This window comes from Salvelinus namaycush, chromosome 3 (genome assembly GCF_016432855.1).
Source record: "Salvelinus namaycush isolate Seneca chromosome 3, SaNama_1.0, whole genome shotgun sequence".
NCBI classification, from domain to species: Eukaryota; Metazoa; Chordata; class Actinopteri; order Salmoniformes; family Salmonidae; genus Salvelinus; species Salvelinus namaycush.
The window spans coordinates 25,230,857-25,254,610 of record NC_052309.1 but is presented as its reverse complement, the minus strand read 5'-3'; the positions used below and the strand labels follow the sequence as shown (position 1 = coordinate 25,254,610).

Genomic DNA, 23,754 nt, shown 5'->3' with positions numbered 1-23,754 from the left:
ATTTATATGGTGCAACGACCAGACTGAGTACGCATCATAATGACTGACACAGTGTGTGTGTGTGAATGCAAGAACGCTGGCTGTCTTTGTGAAATGTTGTCTTGTGACTTATCATCTCATACCGTGCAGCATCAGGTAAGCTGTAAAAAATGGTTGATAACATCTATAGGTGCTTTCTACACTTTTGTTGTTAATTATACAAAAATATACACTACCGTTCAAAAGGCCAGCATCCCGGAGTCGCCTCTTCACTGTTGACGTTGAGACGGGTGTTTTGCGGGTACTATTTAATGAAGCTGCTAGTTGAGGATCTGTTTCTCAAACTAGACACTCTAATGTAGTTGTCCTCTTTCTCAGTTGTTCACTGGGGCCTCTCACTCCTCTTTCTATTCTGGTTAGAGCCAGTTTGCGCTGTTCTGTGAAGGGAGTAGTACACAGCGTTGTACGAGATCTTCAGTTTCTTGGCAATTTCTCGCATGGAATAGCCTTCATTTCTCAGAACAAGAATAGACTGATGAGTTTTAGAAGAAAGTACTTTGTTTCTGGCCATTTTGAGCCTGTAATCAAACCCACAAATGCTGATGCTCCAGATACTCAACTAGTCTAAAGAAGGCCAGTTGTCAGTTTCAGCTGTGCTAACATAATTGCAAAAGGGTTTTCTAATGATCAATTAGCCTTTTAAAATGATAAACTTGGATTAGCTAACACAACATGCCATTGGAACACAAGAGTGATGGTTGCTGATAATGGGCCTCTGTACGCCTAGGTTTACCATTGTATTAACTGTGCTGCCAGACTTAAAGTACGGCATCCTGAATGAGAACAGTGCTTTCACAATTATTCACTTTCAAAATTACTATCAATTGCATTTTGAGATATTATTTCAGGTGGGCAAAAATGTGATATGTTTTTCATACTCTACAACTACCTTGGTGGGCTGTGCAGTAACATCAAAGTGTCACGTTCCTGACCTGTTTTTCCTTTTTCTTGTATTTATTTAGTTGGTCAGGGCGTGAGTTGGGGTGGGTTGTCTATGTGTTATTTTCTATGTTGGGATGTTTGTGTTCGGCCGGGTATGATTCTCAATCAGAGACAGCTGTCAATCGTTGTCCCTGATTGAGAATCATACTTAGGCAGCCTGGGTTTCACGTGTGTTTTGTGGGTGTTTGTATCTCGTGTCAGTGTTCGTACCACACGGGACTGTTTTCGGTTTTGTCACGTTTGTTGTTTTTGTATGTGTAAGTGTTCAGTCTACGTTCATTAAAAGATGACCACTTTCCACTCTGCGTGTTGGTTCGATCCATGCTCCTCCTCGTCTGAGGAGGAGAACGACTTCGACAGCCGTTACACAAAGTGAATAAAAAATGTAATTGCCCAATGGAGCTTTAGTTTCCACGATTATTTTAGGCTGTGATTAGTTCTCTATTACTGTAACAAAATACTGTAATTTAGATAATAATGCTGTTTCATCCTCTTCTTCTATAGCCACCCCCCTACGTCTTGGTCATCCGTCCATCCAAGTTCACAATTTTTTTTAAACACTATACATAGTATAAGGTATACTATTATAAAGGTTTCTGAAAAATAAATGGATTAGTTTAATTTACCTTTAACTCTTAATTTGGATTAAAACAACAATTTGCATGTGGAATCAGCTGTTTCTGGTAAACTTGTTATTGTCAACGTCTCAGCTAGTGCTATCCTATAGCCAAACCCATAATGTATGCCCCATTATAAGAGGTGCTGTATGCATATAAAATGTGACAAAATTCAAGATTACATGTTGATGTAGGTATTTATGCATTAAATATTTTTGACCAGATTTTGATATTTCTACTTTAGCTTATTTCCAATGCGTGTTTTCAGACTACCGACGGGATTCGTCAGGGCGTGTCACATATATGAATATATAAAGACATTGGGGTCCGAAATGATTAACACCGTTGATAAAGATGAGCAATAATGACTGTATAAAATAAAATGATTCAAATACTGAGCTACAGGTAAATGCCAAAATAATGGAAAGACTTGAGTAAATGAGGGATACAAAGAATATTGAAAGCAGGTGCTTCCACATAGGTGTGGTTCCTGAATTATTTAAACAATTAACATCCCATCATGCTTAGAGCCATGTATAAAAATGCTGGGCAGGCCATTATTTTGGCTGCCATGGCTATGCCTCCATAGGATGACAATGCCCCCTTCCAAAGCGCAGTGGTTTGACGAGCATGAAAACTATGTAAACCATATGCCATGGTCGTCTTCATTACCAGATCTCAATCCAATTGAGCACTTACGGGAGATTCTGGAGCAGTGCCTGAGACAGCATTTTCCACCATCATCAACAAAACACCATTGAAGCTGTTCTGGCTCGTGGTGCCCCAACACCCTATTAAGACACATGTTGTTGTTTCCTTTATTTCAGCAGATACCTGTAGTTTATACATCAGTAATAAACAGCTAGGAATCCAATGGTTGAATTTGTGTGATTGTTATTTTGGTTATATGACAGTATTTGGCAACCAGCTAAATGACAAATCACACAATTTCAATCATTGTTTTATAACTGTATATTAATTATTTATAAAAGATTAACAAGTAACTAACAGTGTATAAACTAATTATACGCCCCGTTTAAAATAATTTGGCCCACTACTAATGTAAAGAGTAAAGGAGGGATTGTAGGTCTTTAAACCCAATACTGATCCAATGGTCTAATAAATCAGATGCAAAAATAAAATGTAGTTCACTAAACTCATCAGAATATCATATATAATGACTAATTAGGCTAGATTACAATTACACTGTAAAAAGTAGAGTTTGATCAAGATAAGATTTATTAGCAAAATTAGACATCATATTAGGCCCTTCTATCTCAAAATGATAGTGAAAACGGAATAATTTAGCAATTATGTGCTTACAAACTTCTAAACAGAATTGGCAATTGAGATGAATCATCCATGCAGGAACCCCTACTCAAGCTGCTGAGAAAAACTCCAGGCCACAAGAGAAACTAAGGACGTATATAAATATCAAAGGATGCAGCTAGGATGTATGTCAATCACAGATTGTTATCGCTAAAAGGTAAGTCTGCTCTGTCTCTCTCTCTCTCTCTCTCGAGCTCACTCTCTGAACTAGTGTTGAGCTTTACAGGTGTTCCATAGCTGGACCACCTGTGGTATACTCCTTTATCGCTATAAGGCTTAGATACTAAGAAGTCTGTGTTAGTGCGATGGGAGAATGATACTAGGTTAGAAAGCAAGGATTTTTGGAGCTTGTCAAATTCTACAGTTTTCCATAGTAGGTACTAGATTGTCAAGGATCTACAATTTGTACTGTCTTTGTGTTGTTGTTGTAAAGTAATACATATTTAGGGCTTTATTCAATTTGTATTGCTGAAGCGTTACAGATTGCGCTATAGAAATGTAAAGGTAATTTCCTATTGAGACGAAATATGTAGCGTTTACCATCTGTCAGTGCAGTCTCCATTAAAGCCAGAACATTGCCTTTAAATTTCAATCACGCTATAAAGCTGAACTCCTGCAATACAGATTGAATAGAGCCATTACAGAGATTTCCACAAGTAGCCAACATGTAATGAATATTGATTAGAATAAATGTTGACATGATTGTGCAGTTCAGCATACATTCATCCTCTCCCTGTCTCTTCCAGATGGCTGTTTGGTGGTGCGTTCTGTTTCCCCTGTTCTTCCTCACCCTGAGCTGTGTGTACCCATGTTGTGCTTCCACTCCAGGCCTACTCCAGGCCTACTCATACTCCCTCAAATCCACCAGGTGCACCCACGCCCGGGTTCAGCAGCTGCTCATGAGATATGTGAGTTAACTCCTCTGTTATTCCTCTGTTACTGGTGGCTAGTCTGCTAGCACTTATATGCCCAGAGACAACAGCTATCCTCACCTACTACAGGCTGTTATCATAATGTACCCTCATTTGTCTTGTCAGAAAGAGGAGCTGTTGGATGACAAGCAGTTTGAGGACAGAGATCTGGAGTTACAGACCATACCATCACTCTCTACAGACTTCTACCACTGGCTTCAGATGAAGGTTTGTGTGTGACCTGTGTATGAATCACTGTTAACCTGTGGTGGTTTAATGCTTTAAAAAGGTACGATGGAGCAGGAGGGACATTGTGTATAATGTTACGATCTGTACAGGACTGGGAGCGTCTGAGTGCTGCCTCTCAAGACCTGCACACTTTCTGGGCTCACCTGGATATGAAGAGAAAGGAGATGGAGGTGGATAAGGTGGAACAGAGAGCAGCCCACTGGATGGGGACAAGGGGGAAGGCTAAAACCACCATACCCCAGGGTATACACCGCATTCAGACAGACCTGCGGGATCTCATGACAAAAGTCAACTTTCAGGTACAATGCCCACCATATAAACGAATGAACGAACACATGCACAGATACACATTTGAGGTGTTCACACATTGTGTGTATACTTATTGTCTTTGCACACTAAATTAGGTGTTCACATAGCTACCCATCACTCAGCAGCTACTGTATATCCACCGTGAGGAGAATATTGTTACGAGCTCAGTCTGATAAACCTCTCTGTGGTCTTTACAGTTGAGGTGTGTGAACAGTTCCAGTGTGAGCCCCACCTCTCCCCCAACCCTGACCCGTGCAGTGAGCCCTTCCTCCAGCCACCAGGCCCTATCAAAGTCCCTGTGGACCAGCCGCCTGGAGGGCTACGTCATCCTCAGGGACCTGGAGCGCTACCTCACCAAGCTGGCCAGAGACTTCATCCTCTTGAAGACCAAACACAGTGGTCCTCCAAGTGCCCAGCCCAGTGGCAGATAAACACGGTGTGCATGGATTCATATTCATAATGCGTAATAGTACTGCACTAGCCTGGAAAAGTTGTGGTCAGAGTGGCTTTTAACTTATTTTGTGGACGAGGGATAATATTGGATGTGAGAATTTACGTATTGTTATGAATCATAACACAACAGGATTTTATGTTGTCAATGCACACCGTTTATTTAAGCAGTAACAAGTTAATACAGCTAATACCAATAATAATGATATTCATATTATTCATATTTATAAATAATTCAGTATTACTTTTGACAGAAAGACTTCAATGGAGTTTAATTTCTGGTATTTACCCTAAGATCATGATTTCTTATCTTTGAGAGATGCTATGTTCACTTTGTTACATAGAGTATTACTGTAAGTTGTACAGCCTTACTCTCCTCTGGGTTTCTCCCTGAGTTTCCATCTTTTCTGTCTCTCACTCTCTCTGACTAACAGCCGAGAACCGGAAGAGTGTTGAGAAACACAACCCAACATCCCCTTTTTCCACAGCCCTCACTGACTTCAATGCATATTTGCCTATTTATTTACTTATTTATTACTTATTTATTTGAAAATGCTGTTTATTGTTGTTACTATGGAAATATAAATATTGTTTTGTATTTTTATTACATACAAGAGCTAATATATTGTAAACAGGACTACAAAATAAAGATGAAGCATAAGATTTAAAATGTGTGGTTTCATTTAATACGACTATTGCTAATAAACATCAAAGTATTATGAATGCCGGCAAAACCTCTGAATCCATTATATATGATATGTCGTCAATAACTAAATCAATAACTATATAAAAATGCAGATTAATAAGTGCAATTGTGTTAAAAGAGAAAATAATCATTATATTTTTTGCAGTGAGTGTATGGCTATGGTCTCACATTTAAAGAAGAAATACAACTTCTGTGTGGCTATAATCTGATTGGCTATGGCAGGAAATCATCCTGTGGAATGATTGGTTCGCTGTCGATTACAGCGAGGCGGTCATTCCTTCCCATCATCATCATGGGTTGAGTTTAGGAGCCGTCTGCAAAACAAGTCAATTTACAAATGGCGTCATTGTTATTACCTAATGTGGATTATTGGTCAAAACTTCCAATGAAAATATAAAGATGAAAGAGGTGGCTATCTTTAAACTCTACTGCTTTCCATTTTACAATCCCAGTCCTCCTCATGCTCCATCTACAAGTCCTCTCTTCTCCTCTATCCCCCTTTCTCATCCTCCCTTCCTCAGCCCTGCTGTCCTCATAATAATGGGTCTCTTCCGTCCCCTTACTCACCACTAGCAGGTGTCCTTTCTTGCCTTTGGCCACCTTCAGCTCTGGTCCACTGGTGAAGTCAATGACCCCCTCTTTCCCCTGAGCCACTGCAAACTTAATACTGCACACAGGAACAGACAGGAGGAGAGTACCAGAGGAAAGGAGGGAAGGGGTAGGGGGTGAGAGAGAACACTATCATGATCACTAACAGTGGGTGACAGTTGGAATGGGTTGACAAATGTCAGCAGGCTCTCAAAGATACTCTGATGAAGCTATCCAGTGTCCAGATGATCAGAGGAGCCAAACTCACCTGTCCTGGCTCATGTTGACCTTGATCTTCTTGTCCGCCATAGTGGCCAGCTTGGTCACCACCTCGATCAAATGATCGCACTGGAGCACCATATCACTCTACAGGGCAGACAAGGGGTCAGAGGTTAGGTACTGTACTTTATGGCATGGCAGTAAGTCGCCATGACAACTGCTAGATAGAATAACCAGGATGAGGTCATCCTGTTACCTTCTGCTTGTCGTCCTCACTGGGCACGTGGAGAACCATGAACCCATCACTGAGAGAACTCACAGAGATGCCTGGAAAAAGAAGAACCGTGTTATACAGTGGACACATACACTACAACTACCTTATAACCAAGGTTATAACCCCCCCCCCCCTGGCTGACCACCCCTAGCCCCTCAATCCCCTATGGCCCCCAGCAGAGACTCACTCCTCAGGGCTGCATAGTCGATCCTCTGCTTCAGCTTGGCTTCGGTCACCAGCATGGCAAAGGAGGATGTGAGGAGCAGCTGGCGAGGCCGTGCCTTGTAACCCCTCCTATCATACTTAGTCACCGCAATTCCATACTGACACAGACAGATAGAAAAAGAGGGGGATTGAGAGAGAAAGAGAGAGAATGACAGAGAGAGAGGGAGAGACAGAAAGAGGGAGGGGTTGTCATAAAAACCCAAAGTTTGAAGTCTAACTGTATCAATACTGATTCAAAGCAATACATGACATTGTAAAGATGATGTACACAGCAAACAGACAATTAGCAGGATTAAACTACTCAGCCAACAACAGCAGAGTGACAGAGGTAAGACAGAGGTCGCAAACACTGTCTCACAAACACGACAGGGGGATAGTATTACAATATCATATTACTCACCTTCACTTTGTCATTGCCCAGAGTCTGTATCACTTTGAGGTTGAACTCCTCACTGTCTGTATACAGGAGAGAACATCTGTCAGTGGCGTGTTTGTGAAGTACGTGGTCTGTGAAGTTTGGAAGTGTGTGCACACTGTGTTAGTGAGTGGACCCTACTTAGTCTGGAGGCCACAAACAGCTTAGGGACACTCTGGGGATAGCTGTCCTTCTGGTCCTTGAATATCTGACTGGCTACCACCTTCTGCTCCATCTATAGAAAGAGAACAGAAGAGATGCCTGTAGAGTGAGAGAGATGGAGAATGGAGAAATGTGGACAGAGACAGAGAGACACAGAGAGACACAATGACAGAGAGACACAGAGACAGAGAGACACAGAGACAGAGAGACACAGAGACAGAGAGACACAGAGACAGAGATACACAGAGCGAGAGAGAGAGAGAGACAGAGAGAGTGTGTGAGATTTAAAAAACGAATAGAAAGAGGACAGAAATATCCTTTCTATGTGTTCCCGTCAGGTGAGTGACAGTAACAGACAGTAGCCTACCTGTTTTTTCCACTCTGGCTGGATCCTCCTGCAGTAGGCCCGCATCATGTTCTGCATACACAGCCTGCACAGGTGCTCTGACGCCTACACAGACATAGGGACAGATACAAATAAAACATTGACACATTGAATGTACAACAGTCAGATGCATTGCACCATCACCCCTTGGCTTACGCTTAATGTCCCTCAGTGCGTATTGTGTGGAGTGTTGTTGGGCTGGTTGCAGTACCTCAGTGAGGCTAGGTGGGGGGATGGGCCAGCTTTTGTCCAGGACACTCTTAGGTGGGTTCCTAAACAGCATCATCAGGAAGGAGAAACGCTGATGGTCCAGGAAGTACTCGTTTTCTGGACAACGCTCGTAGTGGCGGTAGATGAAGCCTTTGATGAACTTGCGTATGATGTCCACAGCGTGTCTGCGACGCCTGGCCCTCTGGCGGGATTTCATCCCTCTCCACGCAGACTGGATCACTAGAACTAATAGATAGATAGATGGATAGAGGACACAATCAGTCATGTCACAGACACACCACAACAAGCTACAACTGTGCAGAGCTCATAAGAACAAACAACAAAGTAATATCCTCTGCATTACTTCATTCATAGATTCAGCAGATATCAAGAAAGTGGCTACAGAGTAACTGCTTCAGGAGGCAGTAATTGAGAAGCAGAGAAATAGTGTCAGCTCTTTGATCCAGACCCTCACCTGCCTGTCTGATGCGGAGGTACTTGGCCCTCTCTCTGTAACCCCTCCATGAGGTCTGTAGGGTGAGAACTAGAGCAGAGAACAGGAACAGAGGAGACAAAATGGTTGGACCACAGAACATAAATGTTTAATTGGATCCTACACTGAACAAAAATATAAATGCAACATGTAAAGTGTTGGTCCCATGTTTCATTCAAATACAATTGTGCACACATTTGTTAGTGTTAGTGAGTATTTCTCCTTTGCCAAGATAATCCATTCCACCTGACAGGTGGGTATATCAAGAAGCTGATTAAACAGCATGATCATTACACAGGTGCATCTTGTGCTTCGGACAATAAAAGGCCACTTTAAAGTTTGCAGTTTTCTCACACAACACAATGCCACAGATGTCTCAAGTTTTGAGGGAGCATGCAATTGGCATGTTGACTGCAGGAATGTCCAACCGAGCTGTTGCCAGAGAATTTAATGTTAATTTCTCTACCATAAGCTGCCTCCAATCGGCCTCACATCCACAGACCACCTGAAACCACGACAGCCCAGAACCTCCACATCCGGCTTCTTCACCTGCGGAATTGTCTGAGGGGGGATAGGGGGGAGGTGTGCTAAGGAGATTCTGAGCTATTTCTGTCTGTAATAAACTCGGGATAAACTCATTCTGATTTGCTGGGCCTGGCTCCCTACGTGGGTGGGAGCCATGGCTGCACCCCTGCCCAGTCATGTGAAATCCATAGATTAGGGCCTAATTAATTAATTTCAATTGACTAATTTCCTTATATGAACAGTAACTCAGTAAAATCTTTGAAATTGTTGCAAGTTGTGTTTATATTTTTGTTCAGTATAATTACATTAGCTTACTGTATTATCCATCCTCATGCTGCTGCTTAGTTGACCAAGTGGGCACTTCCCTGTTTTCCACTGCTACTGCTACTCTGCTGTTTATCATGATCTATGTTATTCTCCTAGCTAATTACATGAATTACATTAATTTCCCCCAAATGGCCTTGTCATCATCTTCCCTGCTGTATAGTCTCACCGAGGGCAGGCCTCCTGGCTTCCAGGGAATCTTCAGTGCTGAACAGAGTCTTAGGGAAGCGGATGAAGATCTTGGTCCTGCAAAGAGATAGGGAATTATACATCAACAACATACTGTCTCATGTTTCTCCTCACAACATGACTAAGGGAAATGTATGTCCCCTTACTTCCCTCTCTCTCTCTGTGTACCTACTTGCCCAGTTTGTATTCCTCTGGTTTGTAGCCGAGGTGTTGGACCAGAGTGGCTACTCCATCAGCCAGTCTGCCCTGCCAGTTAGGCCACGTCCCGGGACACAGAGACTTGTACCTGTGGTTACAGAAATGTATATAGTTAATACAGAAACTGTGGTTACAGAAATGTATATAGTTAATACAGAAACTGTGGTTACAGAAATGTATATAGTTAATACAGAAACTGTGGTTACAGAAATGTATATAGTTAATATAGAAACTGTGGTTACAGAAATGTATATAGTTAATATAGAAACTGTGGTTACAGAAATGTATATAGTTAATATAGAAACTGTGGTTATAGAAACATGTAAACAGAGTGGCATAATATAGACACACACACACACACACACACACACACACACACACACACACACACACACACCTCTGTAGGAAGGTTTCGTAGTGTCGGCGGTAGGCAAACCCAGCTCTCCTGACCCTCAGGTTCTCCATCAGACCCAGATACTTGACCTGGTGTCTGACTAAAGCCTCATCAAACCTCCCTGGGGAGAGTGAGAATATTTAATTGACTGATTGATTGATTGGACTGATTGACTTCACAGGGTGTATGATTACCTGACTGCTTGGCATCGTTGGGTTTGATACAGCGCACATAGGATGGCTCCTTGGACATCAGTATCTCTATAAGTTTGGCCAGGCTGTTCTTAAACTGAGTGGCAGCCTACAGAGGGAAGCAGAGAGGTGACATATCAAACTGTGTGTGTGTGTGTGTGTGTGTGTGTGTGTGTGTGTGTGTGTGTGTGTGTGTGTGTGTGTGAGCTTGCTTGCATCTGTGTGTGTGTGTGTGTGTGTACATCTCACCGTTTCTGGGCGTTTTTGGTCAGTCACTTCCTCTCTGTGGAAGCACTGACTCAGGACCTGGCTATCTGACTGGCATATGACCTGGACAGAGAAAGCACACCACAGAACCATGTAAACACAACACACCAAAACATCCACCACACTCTATACCTACTGTAGTGTACACACATAAACCATGTGTGAGAATTCCGAGAGAGATCATGGGAAACCTGTAGTAATTGTGTGGTGAGTGTGAGTGTGAGTGTGTGGTCTGTGTGTTCTCATTTCTCTATTGTTGCTCCAGCCTCGCCTCTTTCAGGTTTCTGTAGAGAAGGTCCTTGTTCTTGTCCAGAAACCCTTTGATGCAGATGAACACAAAATATTACAAACAGTATGTGTGAGGATGAAATCAGTTAATTATTTTCTGCAGTTACACTATTGCCAGATTGATTAGCTAGCTCACCATTGACACTGTAGTTGACCTCTCCTGCATAATGAATCAGTTTGAACTCCTCTCTGCTCACTGCCTTGCGAGTCTTCCCATTCGCCAACTTGTGACTGACAGACAAATCATATCTTAGATACAGAACCACAAATATACACACAAAAACATATTTGGAACATGGTGCAAATACACAAACAAACTGTGAAGACACCCATGTGTTTTGTGCATGTGTGTGTGTGTGTGTAAAAGAGACTCACGTGACAAAATGGGCATGGCCTCCCAAAGTGTCCTCAAGCTTCTCGAGGAAGGAGATATCGCTGGGCTCCCCTGGTCTCAAACACTCCTCATCCTAAAACACATTTATACCTTAACATTCAACTAGAGACAGGAAGAGTACAGAAGGAGAGCGATATTAGAGAGAGGTGAAAGGCTAAAGTGAGTCAGATACACTACTAAACTGAAGTGAATGGCAGTTATTCTCACCAGGATGGAGATCAAGCCTTTGTGCTTTTCCTCTACCAGGTCACAGATGATCTTGTTGTCGAAGTACTTCACCGGCTCCCACTGAAATATACAGTATCATTACCGAACTACACCTTCATCACTACATGACAGTATGTTTTTCTTAGTATACCTCAATTCTTGTTTTGTCTATTTGAATGAAAACACCCCTCTCTTTCTCTGAGTACCCATCGACCCTCCCTGACTCACAGTGATGCCCTCTGCCTCGTACTCCTCCTGCTCAGACTTGAGGGTGAGCTCAATGAACAGCTGCTGCAGCTTCTCATTGCAATAGTTGATGCAGAACTGCTCAAAACTACAGGGAGATGGTTAGGGTAAAAAATATGGCACAAAACAACTGTGCTACAATGTTTTTTATTTATTTATTAACCTTTATTTAACCAGGGAAACCCATTGATAAAGGGGTCTCATTTCCAATGGTTCTCTGAGAACAACAGTTCAAGCAATGTGAGCAACATATTTAAGCATGATCACCACAAAATTAGTTACAGAGCTTCAAATAAATTATATTACATTCAAAAGGGCAGTAGAAACAAATATACAGTGCATTCAGAAAGTATTCAGACCCCTTGACTTTTTCCCAAATTTTGTTACGTTACAGCCTTATTCAAAAGTTGATTACATAGTTTTCCCCCTCATTTATCTACATACAATACCTCCTAATGACGAATCAAAAACAGTTTTTTTAGAACATTTTAGAAAATATCTGAAATATCACATTTACATAAGTATTCAGACCCTTTACTCAGTACTTTGTTGAAGCACCTTTGGCAGCGATTACAGCCAAAAGTCTTCTGGGGTATGACGCTACAAAGTTTGGCACACCTGTATTTGGGGAGTTTCTCCCATTCTCTACAGATCCTCTCAAGCTCTGTCAGGTTGGATGAGGAGAGTTGCTGCACAGCTATTTTCAGGTCTCTCCAGAGATGTTAGACAGGTTTCAAGTTCGGGCTCTAGCTGGGTCACTCAAGGACATTCAGAGACTTGTCCCGAAGCCACTCCTGCGTTGTCTTGGCTGAGTGCTTAGGGTCGTTGTCCTGTTGGAAGGTTGTTGTCCTGTTGGAACCTTCACCCTAGTCTGAGGTCCTGAGCGCTCTGGAGCAGGTTTTCATCAAGGATCTCTCTGTACTTTGCTCAGTTCATCTTTGCCTTGATCCTGACTAGTCTCCCAGTCCCTGCCATTGAAAAACATCCAGGGTGGGTGCCAGGTTTCCTTCAGATGTGACGCTTGGCATTCAGGCCAAAGAGTTCAATCTTGGTTTCATCAGACCAGATAATCTTGTTTCTCATGGTCTGAGTCTTTAGGTGCCTTTTGGCAAACTCTAAGCGGGCTGTCATGCCATTTACTGAGGAGTGGCTAATGTCTGGCACTCTACCATAAAGGCCTGATTGATGGAGTGCTGCAGAGATGGTTGTCCTTCTGGAAGGTTCTCCCATCTCCACAGAGGAACTCTGGAGCTCTGTCAGAGTGACCATCCGATTCTTGGTCACCTCCCTGACCAAGGCCCTTCTCCCCCGATTGCTCAGTTTGGCCGAGCGACCAGCTATAGGAAGAGTCTTGGTGGTTCTAAACTTCTCCCATTTAAGAATGAAGGCCACTGTGTTCTTGAGGACCTTCAATTCTGCAGAAATGTTTTGGTACCCGTCCCCATATCTGTGCCTCGACACAAAACTGTTTCGGAGCTCTACGGACAATTCCTTTGACCCCATGGCTTGGTTTTTACTCTGACATGCACTGTCAACTGTGGAACCTTATATAGACAGGTGTGTGCCTTTCCAAATCATGTCCAATCAATTGAATTTACCACAGGTGGACTCCAATCAAGTTGTAGAAACATCAAGGATGATCAATGGAAACAGGATGCACCTGAGTTTAATTTCGAGTCTCATAGCAAAGGGTCTGAATATTTATGTAAATAAGGTATTTCTGTTTCTTATTTTTAATAAATTAGCAAACATTTCTAAAAAAACATGTTTTCACTTTGGGGTATTGTGTGTAGATGGATGAGGTAAATCTTTTTAATACATTTTGAATTCTGTCTGTAACACAACAAAATGTCGCCATAATATTTTAATTGCGGAAATGTGATTATAATCAGATTAGGATATTTTAGCGATCTGCAGTAGAAGACATCCTAAATGCCCCCAGCCTGCAGATGTGAGCTAAACAGCACACTTGCACTTGAGATGTGTTTTTAGGTTATGGATGAGAAAGTGAACTGGTAAATCCAAAAGTTTAGCTCAGTTGTAATGCTGCTTTGCGATCTATTAAGAGCAAGGGTTGTATTAAATAGGAACAATATGTATTTACTGACGCATTTGCCGATGTTCAATTCAATGGCACAAAACGTATAAACAAAATCATTCACTGTGAAAGTTGACACATACATGTAGACCTTCATATATACGCTATACGCAGCACTTCGTTTAAAGCATCAATTTATCGAATCAATTATTGTTTTGTTGCTCAAACCGCAGGCAACACCTGTCAAACTCAGACATTTTCAAAAGACAGGGATGTCGATTCGCACAGGAATAGTATTATCAGAGGACCTTGGAGTTAGTCGAAAAACAGTAGGTGTTTTGCGGCTGGAATTATTACTCTTCTCCGATGTAAAAATGACCGACATAGCAGATTCAGAAAGGACTTAAATTACAGACGTGGTGATACGTGCTAGTGATAAAACACAAGGCTGAGTGGTAGACTTTAAACAGGTTTTAAAACAGAATCTGCGCGTGCATCTAGATTGAGTCGCCATAGTCAATTTCTGGGAGTGTTGCTTGAACAATCTTCCTCCTATTTTCAAAAGAGAAACAGGATTTATTTCTATACAGGAAACCAAATCCCTACTCGCATTTTTTTAGTCAGTTTATCAATGTGTGTTTTAAAGGACAGTTTACCGTCAATCCAAATACCTAACGTAAACTCACTCACTTTTGTACATCACCTTGGTCCGTACAATTGACCTTATTTTAGCGCCCCAAAAACGTAATACTTCCAGATCAACTGTAATGTCAATACCATTGTAAAGCACACTTTTTCCCCTTTCCAACAAAATTAATGACCTCCACGCTGCCCGTTTCTGCATAATTCAAGAAGGCAATGAGCTCCTTCGGGTCTTTTTAAAAGTGGCGGGTGGGGAAGCGAAACTAATGCGTGATAGTGAGAAGGAGAGGAGAGGACAATTACATACCTATTTGAAGGTTTGTGTCGAATTTGAATCGGGTTTTTAGGGCGGTGCTAAAGTGATCTTCAGAAGTAAACAGCGGCTTTGAAAGTCATGATGTGTGGGAAAACTGTTTTTTTTTTTCACTCGATCTGTCCAACTTATCGCCTCTAAAATGTAAATAAAACAATATAAAGAGTTTATATAATGTGTCACTACTGTCACGTTCGTAATAAGGACGGGACCAAGGCGCAGTGTGTGTTGAGTTCCACATCTTTATTTGCAGTGAAACTTCTAAAAAAATAAACAACCTCGTAACCTCAGTGGTGCCACCAGCACATACACAAACAATATCCCACAACCCAGGTGGGAACAATGGAGAACTTAAGTATGATCCCCAATCAGAGACAACGATAATCAGCTGCCTCTAATTGGGAACCATACCAAGTACACCAACACAGAAATAGGAAAACTAGAACACCCCCCTAGTCACGCCCTGACCTACAACACCATAGAGAACCAAGGGCTCTCTATGGTCAGGGCGTGACAGTACCCCCCCCAAAGGTGCGGACTCCGGCCGCAAAACCTGAAACCAAATGGGGAGGGCAGGGGGGTGACTAGTGTCGGCTCCGGTGCGGGTTGTAGCCCCCGCCCAGACCCCGGATCCGGCCATGGCGCCGGGCTGAACGCCGTGCCTGGACTGGGCATCGGCGCAGAGGGCCCCGGCCATGGAGCTGGGTTGGACGCCGCGCCCGGACTGGGCACCGAGGAAGGCTCCGGCCATGGAGCTGGGTTGGACGCCGCGCCCGGACTGGGCACCGTCGCAGAGGAAGGCTCCGGCCATGGAGCTGGGTTGGACGCCGTGCCTGGACTGGGCACCGGCGCAGAGGAGGGCTCCGGCCTTGGAGCTGGACTGGACGCCGTGCCTGGACTGGGCACCGGCGCAGAGGAAGGCTCCTGCCCTGGAGCAGGACTGGATACCGTGCCTGGACTGGGCATCGGCGCAGAGGAAAGCTCCAGCCTTGGAGCGGGACTGGACGCCGTGCCTGGATTGGGCACCGGCGCAGAGGAAGGCTCCTGCTATGGAGCGGGACTGGAAGCCGTGCCTGGACTGGGCACCGGTGCAGAAGAAGGCTCCTGCCATGGAGCGGGACTGGACGCCGTGCCTGGACTGGGCACTGGCGCAGAGGAAGGCTCCGGCCTTGGAGCGGGACTGGGGAGGCGCCCTGGAGGCCTGGTGCGTGGAGCCGCACAGGTGGCACCGGACTGGTGACACGCACTTCAGGGCAGGTTCGGGGAGCTGGCACCGGACGAACCGGGCTGGGGAGACGCACTGGAGGCCTGGTGCATGGAGCCGGCACCGGACTGTTGACACGCACTTCAGGGAGAGTGCGGGGAGCTGGCACAGGACGTACCGGACTGGGGAGGCGCCCTGGAGGCCTGGTGCGTGGAGCCGGCACAGGTGGCACCGGACTGGTGACACGCACTTCAGTGCGAGTGCGGGGAGCTGGCACAGGACGTACCGGGCTGGGGTGACGCACTGGCGGCCTGGTGCGTGGAGTCGGCACAGGTGGCACCGGACTGGTGACACGCACTTCAGGGCGAGTGCGGGGAGCTGGCACAGGACGTACCGGGCTGGGGAGGCGCACTGGAGGCCAGATGCGTGGAGCCGGCACAGACTTCACCAGACTGCTGAAAGGTTCTTCAGGTCGAATGTTGAGCAGAACACACCTCTCCTCTCTCTCTCTCCCAACTTCTCCATCGCCTCCCTGACGGTCTCTGGCTCTTCAGGGCGAGTGCGAGGAGCTGGCACAGATGGCACCGGACTGATGACCAGCTCTTCAGCACGCCTGCGCTGCAGCATACTCCTCGCTAAATCTTCTCTACGGTATCCCTCATTGCACTCCTCCATCGACTCCCATTCGGGCTCTGGCACTCTCCGCTGCTCAGCCGGGCCACCCCTCGTGCCTCCCCCCCCCCCCCCCCCCCCCAAAAAAAATCTTGGGGTTTCTGTGGCTGCGGCCCCCGGGGTCGTTGCTGTCCTTCCTGAGTCCTCTGCGACTCCCGCCAAGGAAGGGTCTCGCATCCACTCATTATCTCTTCCCAGGTCCAACTCACTTTTCCCTCCGTTGTACGCTGCTTGGTCCTTTCGTGGTTGGGATATTCTGTCACGTTCGTAATAAGGACGGGACCAAGGCACAGCGTGTATTGAGTTCCACATCATTATTTGCAGTGAAACTTCTCCAAAAAAACTATAAACAAGCAACGAAACGTAACCTCAGTGGTGCTACCAACACATACACAAACAATATCCCACAACCCAGGTGGGAACAATGGAGAACTTAAGTATGATCCCCAATCAGAGACAACGATAATCAGCTGCTTCTAATTGGGAACCATACCAAGTACACCAACATAGAAATAGGAAAACTAGAACACCCCCCTAGTCACGCCCTGACCAAGGGCTCTCTATGGTCAGGGCGTGACAATTACATACCTATTTGAAGGTTTGTGTCGAATTTGAATCGGGTTTTTAGGGCGGTGCTAAAGTGATCTTCAGAAGTAAACAGCGGCTTTGAAAGTCATGATCGCTTACAGTGATGTCGCAAAAAATGACGGTATCCCCCCTTACCCTCGTCACTGTCCATTTCTTGTGTTTAAACGATGAGAGAAGTGCTACACCTGGTGGAGAGAGATTGTAAGACAGAAATAGTTGCTTTATGCGTGCTGTACGTTACGGCATTACACGTCACGATGTAACGGAGGGTCAGTTTTTTCAACTTTTCTCCAATACTATAGAGCCATTACCATGTCGATCAACGCTTGAATAGAAACGTAGTTCACACCCCAGATTTTGAAGTCAACACAGTCGCTACAGTCCCATTCGTTTTCTTTGCAGCCTCGTTTGAATGTCGCGGTTGCGCACATTTGTACGGAATGCAGTTAGTTTACGTTAGATACTTATAATGGGGGACAAGCTCAATTTGGGCGCCTCTCAAGGTACAGATACGCAGGTCTTTAGGATACATTTTACGAGACCTGGAGAAAAACATAAACCTGGTTTTATCGACATTTAGAACTCATTTAAGATCACTGAGGGATTCTTGAATTGAGTCATAGCCAAACAATTACATAATGTACAGTACATTGCTATACAACACATCTTCATGCACTGAATAAATTAGCTAACATTTGTTCTGGTACCTATTGTGCTGGAAGACCTCAAAGCCATAGATATCCAGCAGTCCTATGACTGATGATGAGCCTTTACTGCTGTTGTACACATCATCCTGCAGATAGACAGCACACAATACACTCAGTTTTGGAGGTAGGAAGCAGCATTATGTAGCTAGCAAAAAGAGGAGCAGTAACTATGAGCAAAAAAGCTAATTGTTTTGCTAGCTAGCTATCGTGAGTGATGTTTGTGTGAGACCTTGAATGCCAGAGACTGGTTGATCTTCACCACCAGCCAGGTGAAGGCACGGCCATACACCGCTTTGGCCAAGGCATCACGAGCTTCCACAGCCTGCTCAAAACTCAACGGGCTTATCATCTGGGACACACACACACACACACACACACACATTAGTGATGCAAAATACTTTAATGTTAACTTTAGTGTTATCCTCTGGGCTCAGCTGAACTGTATCAGTACCCTCTCTTTAAAACCAAAATCTAAATATGCATGCCATACACATCAAAGGCATACTGTATCACTTGTTTGTAAGTGGGATATTAAATTATATTACCAGACATAGTTCTGAATCAAGTGAAACAGCCCGCCATAGACACTCACCTCCTCCCCTTTGGCAGTGATTTTCTTATGAGTGAGAGCCTCTCTCAGTGCTGCTCCATCCACACCTAGCAGCTGCAGAACAAGCAGGACAACATCAACATCTGCCTTTAGAATGGGGAATGTGTGTGTGTGTGTGTGTGTGTGTGTGTGTGTGTGTGTGTGTGTGTGTGTTGGGGGAGGAGGGTATCGTTCATCTTCATAGTTCCAACCTTGGACAGGTATTTGAGCTGTGGCTCAGTGGTGATCTGGTTTTCCCCATTCTTCCCTTCTCCAAACTGAGTGTTCCCAAGATGGAGGACACTGGCGATTATATTCAACAGATCCTAAAGAGGGAGAGTGAACAGACATTTAAACCATGACCTTCTCATTCTTCATGGTGAAACTTTGGGTTGAGTGAAATTTGTTTGCAGTGAAAAACGGTATGCAGTATTATTATACACTAAAATGTCTCTAACCTCCACCTCATCCTCATGGAAGCCGATGACGTTCAGTGCCTTCCTCACTGTTCTCCAGTCATTCTTATCATTGATGGAGCTCACCCTAGGACAGCAACCCTGAGAGGAACAGGACATCACTGATCAAATAACTGCGCGCACACACAGACACACGTGCGCAAGCACAAACACACACCTTGACCAGGTATTGGTATTTCTGGGCGTTTCTCTCCAGTCCCAGCTTGCTGAGAAGGTCTTGTTCTCCTCCCTCGAGCAGCTGGTAGAAAATATGGAAGTTCCTCTCGCCGTGGTTCTGGTGCACAACACGGGACTTCTCCAGCAGGTAGTTGAGGATGTGGCCTCCTATCGGCGCCCCCTAGGGGAGATTAGGAACAGGGACAGTCAAGGTACTGCTGAGTGTGGTCCTACTAGAGCTGCTTTAAAGCCGATTTATGCTTGATCCGATAATGCGGTCTGGAGGCTCCATACTTCCTTCACAACAGCTCTGCTCCGCAAAGCGCAAGAAGTATGAATGCCCTGACTTCTGCAGAGGCCGCATCGCAGTAAATGCTGTACGGCCAATGCAGATGCGGAATGACCATAAATCGTCTTTTAGCTGAATTATGCCCTCATGACTTAAGACTCATAGTAAGGCATGCTGTATGGTAAGACCTGAATGCAACATGTTTTAGTTATGCACAATCTTTTGATGGAATGGTGTGTTGTAGAGACAGTATGGTGGTATGGCATGAGTATCAGCGATAGTAGACTTATGTGAGGAAAATCCCTTAACCCAGGAGCCAAAGGAAGGAAGAACAAAAGGCTTACCCTGAAGTCAAACTGGACATCCATGTATTTGCCAAACCGGCTGGAATTGTCATTACGCAGTGTTTTGGCATTACCAAAAGCCTGTAGAGAGAGAGAAGTGAGTGAGGGGAACAACGGAGATAAGATCAAACACAGCTGAGAGATAGGAAACATTAACAGTACAGTAATAGCATGTTCACAGCAGGATGTATCTATTGTTATGGCTTTGTCGGAGATTGGTTCAAAATATGCAATGTATCAACATGATTTCCCTCATCCACAAATAGATTTACTTGTTTGAAGCAACATGATTTTATAGTGGGCCATTCATTTCTCGCATTGATGTTACACCAGTCTCAGTACCCCTGCTATAAATGTCCTTCCTCCTCCAGAGCCTTAGAGGTGCTCATGGGAAGAGATCCTTGGCAGGGGATCTTGGGAGGGGGCGGGGGGTATACCTTACCTCCAGAACAGGGTTGGACTGCAGCAGGCGGTCCCGGAGCGTACTCATGTGGTCAGTGACAGGGCAGGTAGTGGCATAGTACTGGAGGATCTTCTTGGAGGCCTCGGTCTTCCCTGCTCCGCTCTCCCCAGAGATCAGGATACACTGGTCCCTCCTCTCAGTCCGCATGGCCCGGTACATGTTGTCTGACAATGCATAGCTACAGGATAGAGAAACAGAGGGGTGGGATATAAACATGATATTAGCTAATGATCCAGCTCATACTAGTGTTTTCACATACAGTGGATCACGATCATATAGCAAACACACAATACATACTGTAAATGTATTGTACCCAATGCAGATTCATATGTAGGCCTACTGTATGTACATAAAGACATCTACACATACATGCTGGTCCTGCTTGGTCAGAGGGAGGTTCAGGATCAGGGGTCAGGGGTCAGAGGGTGACTCACATGTGGGGTGATATCTCATAGAAGCTGACCCCTCGGTAGCGCTCCATGTGCGCCTTGGAGTAGATCTCCAGGTCCTTGTTGGGGTTCACTGACACCAACACTGACCCTATGTAGGTCTGATACAGGGAGACAAGACCCGCACACTGCCGTCACCAACCCCTCAAACACTGACATAAAATCAACCTTAACCAAACATTATGTGAAGCTATGTAGGATCAGTCGTTTAGAGGGCACGACAACACATCTTCCCCCTCAGAATGCTGAAAAGATTCGGCATGGGCCCTGAGATCCTCAAAAAGTCACTGCTTGGTATGGCAACCGCTTAGCATCCGACTGCAGGCGCTACAGAGGGTAGTGCGTATGGCCCAGTACATCACTAGGGCCGAGCTATCTGCCATCCAGGACCTCTATACCAGGAGGTGTCTAAGAAAGGCCCTAAACATTTTCTAAGACTCCAGCCACCATAGACTGTTCTCTCTGCTACCATACGGCAAGCAGTACCGATGCACCAAGTCTGAAACCAACAGGACCCTGGACAGCTTCTAACCCCAAACCACAAGACCGCTAAATAGTTAGTTAGTCAGGTTAGCTATTGGTTAACGATTTATCTGCATTGATCCTTTTTGCACTAAGTCCTTTGACTTATCACATACGCTGCTGTTACTGTTTATGATCTATCCTGTTGCCTAGTCACTTTATCCCTACCCATATGTACATACAGTGCATTCGGAAAGTATTCAGACCCCTTGACTTTTACAAAATGTTGTTATGTTAGTCTTATTCTAAAATTGATTAAATAAAAAATGTTCCTCATCAATCTTCACACAATAACCCATAAAGACAAAGCAAAAACTTTTTTATTTTATTTTTTTTTGCAAATGTATTAAAAATAAAAAACAGAAATACCTTATTTACATAGTCAGATCCTTTGCTATGTTACTCAAAATTGAGCTCAGGGTGCATCCGGTTTCCATTGATCACCCTTGAGATGTTGCTACAACTTGATTGGAGTCCATCTGTGGTAAATTCAATTGATTGGACATGATTCGGAAAGGCACACACCGGTCTATATAAGGTACCACAGTTGACAGTGCATATCAGAGCAAGAACCAAGCCATGAGGTCGAAGGAATTGTCCATAGAGTTCCAAGACAGGATTGTGTTAAGGCACAGATCTGGAGACGGGTACAAAAAAAATTCTGCAGCATTGAAGGTCCCCAAGATCATAGTGGCCTCCATCATTCTTAAATGGAAGAAGTATGGAACAACCAAGACTTCCTAGAGCTGGCCCCCCGGCCAAACTGAGCAATCGGGGGAGAAGGGCCTTGGTAAGGGAAGTGACAAAGAACCCGATGGTCACTCAGAGCTCTAGATTTCCTCTGTGGAGAGGGTTGTCCTTCTGGAAGGTTCTCCCATCTCTGCAGCACTCCATTAATCAGGCCTCTATGGTAGAGTGGCCAGACGGAAGCGAATCCTCAGTAAAAAGCACATGACAGCCCGCTTAGAGTTTGCCAAAAGGCACCTAAAGGACTCTCAGACAATGAGAAACAAGATTCTCTGATCTGATGAAACCAAGATTGAACTCTTTGGCCTGAATGCCAAGCGTCACATCTGGAGGAAACCTAGCACCATCCCTACGGTGAAGCATGGTGGTGGCAGCATCATGCTCTGGGAATGTTTTTCAGTGGAGACTGGGAGACTAGTCAGGATGGAGGGAAAGATGAATGGAGCAAACTACAGGGAGATCCTTGATGAAAACCTGCTCCAGAGCGCTCAGGACCTCAGACTGGAGCGAAGGTTCACCTTCCAACAGGCCAACGACCCAAGTACGCAGCCAAGACAACGCAGGAGCAGCTTCGGGACACGTCTCTGAATGTCCTTGAGTGACCCAGCTAGAGCCCGGACTTGAACCCCATCGAACATCTCTGGAGAGACCTGAAAATAGCTGTGCAGCGACGCTCCCCATCCAACCTGATTGAGCTTGAGAGGATCTGCAGAGAAGAATGGGAGAAACTCCCCAAATACAGGTTTTTCAAGCTTGTAGCGTCATACCGGCAGGTAGCCTAGTGGTTAGAGCGTTGGACCAGTAACTGAAAGGTTGCTAGATCGAATCCCCGAGCTGATAAGGTAAAAATCTGTAGTTCTGCCCCTGAATAAGGCAGTTAACCCACTGTTCTTAGGCCATCATTGTAAATAATAATTTGTTCTTAACTGACATGCCTAGTTAAATAAAGGTTAAAAAAATCAAATAAAAATGAAATACCCAAGAAGGCTCGAGGCTAACAAAGTACTGAGTAAAGGGTCTGAATACTTATGTAAATGTGATGTTCCCGTTTTTAATTTGAAATAAATTTGCTAACATTTCTATAAACCTGTTTTTGCTTTGTCATTATGGGGTATTGTGTGTAGATTGATGAGGGGAAAAACGATTTTATCCATTTTAAAATAAGGCTGTAACATAACAAAATGTGGAAAAATTCAATGGGTCTGAATACTCATTGTGTATTTATTCCTTTCTCGTGTTATTTTTTATATTTTTATATTATTCCCCAAAAACTTGGGGGGGGGGGGGGCGGTTAGTTTACACCTGCTGTTTACGAAGCATGTAACAATCATTTTTATAGGACCAATATTTCCATAATGATATGATTCTTTACATAGATGAGGTTCTCCCCAAAACGTCGGCGCAGGTTTTCGATGAAGGCCGCCTCGCTGGTGTAGTTCTCCAGCAGGACAAAGTCCTGTACCCCCACCCTGTCACGTGCTGTCAGAGTACTCTCCATAACTAGATGAACTCTGCCCTCACCTCCCACCTCCTAGAAAGAGAGAGAGAGAGAGAGAGAGAGAGAGAGAGAGAGAGAGAGAGAGAGAGAGAGAGAGAGAGAGAGAGAGAGAGAGAGAGAGAGAGAGAGAGAGAGAGAGAGAGAGAGAGTTGGGAGAGAGAGAGAGAGAGAGAGAGTTGGGAGAGAGAGAGAGAGAGAGTTGGGAGAGAGAGAGAGAGAGTTGGGAGAGAGAGATACTTTGACAATGTAAGTAATAATGAACTTGCCATGTCAATAAAGTTAATTGAATTGAAAATTGAATTGAGAGAGAT

The 23,754-nt window shown here is 44.5% G+C and overlaps 2 protein-coding genes across 2 annotated transcripts; one reads left to right on the top strand and one right to left on the bottom strand.

Annotated features, from left to right (window-relative positions):
- Positions 1-3,625: 3,625 nt before the first annotated feature.
- On the top strand, positions 3,626-4,827 carry LOC120044290. The gene is made up of 4 exons (XM_038988900.1): positions 3,626-3,835; positions 3,965-4,066; positions 4,177-4,386; positions 4,594-4,827. Exons 1-4 carry the CDS (start codon positions 3,626-3,628, stop codon positions 4,825-4,827), a joined length of 756 nt encoding a protein of 251 aa, XP_038844828.1.
- Positions 4,828-4,988: 161 nt separating this feature from the next.
- LOC120045117 (unconventional myosin-Ic-like) lies at positions 4,989-23,470 on the bottom strand. The gene is made up of 30 exons (XM_038990008.1): positions 23,318-23,470; positions 20,662-20,777; positions 20,207-20,405; positions 19,765-19,845; positions 19,133-19,312; positions 18,958-19,056; positions 18,712-18,825; positions 18,503-18,574; positions 18,140-18,259; positions 17,911-17,996; positions 11,729-11,834; positions 11,501-11,581; positions 11,275-11,366; positions 11,036-11,130; positions 10,883-10,929; positions 10,594-10,674; positions 10,348-10,453; positions 10,157-10,274; positions 9,734-9,847; positions 9,542-9,618; positions 8,506-8,574; positions 8,032-8,276; positions 7,803-7,886; positions 7,415-7,508; positions 7,259-7,314; positions 6,821-6,956; positions 6,616-6,686; positions 6,409-6,506; positions 6,120-6,219; positions 4,989-5,866 (listed from the first exon to the last, which is right to left on the bottom strand). The coding sequence occupies exons 1-30, from the start codon at positions 23,441-23,443 to the stop codon at positions 5,843-5,845; spliced, it is 3,087 nt and encodes a 1,028-aa protein (XP_038845936.1). The 5' UTR covers positions 23,444-23,470; the 3' UTR covers positions 4,989-5,842.
- Positions 23,471-23,754: the final 284 nt, after the last annotated feature.

Bases quoted from the DNA above. Each gene is read 5' to 3' on its own strand.
- LOC120045117 (XM_038990008.1), bottom strand. From the start codon at position 23,443: ATGGAGAGTACTCTGACAGCACGTGACAGGGTGGGGGTACAGGACTTT. The intron at 18,575-18,711 runs GTTGGAACTATG...CTTGTTCTGCAG, and splicing joins AGCTCAAATACCTGTCCAAG to CTGCTAGGTGTGGATGGAGC. The intron at 18,260-18,502 runs GTGAGTGTCTAT...TGTGTGTCCCAG, and splicing joins TCACTGCCAAAGGGGAGGAG to ATGATAAGCCCGTTGAGTTT.
- LOC120044290 (XM_038988900.1), top strand. From the start codon at position 3,626: ATGATTGTGCAGTTCAGCATACATTCATCCTCTCCCTGTCTCTTCCAG. The intron at 3,836-3,964 runs GTGAGTTAACTC...TTGTCTTGTCAG, and splicing joins AGCAGCTGCTCATGAGATAT to AAAGAGGAGCTGTTGGATGA. The intron at 4,067-4,176 runs GTTTGTGTGTGA...CGATCTGTACAG, and splicing joins ACCACTGGCTTCAGATGAAG to GACTGGGAGCGTCTGAGTGC.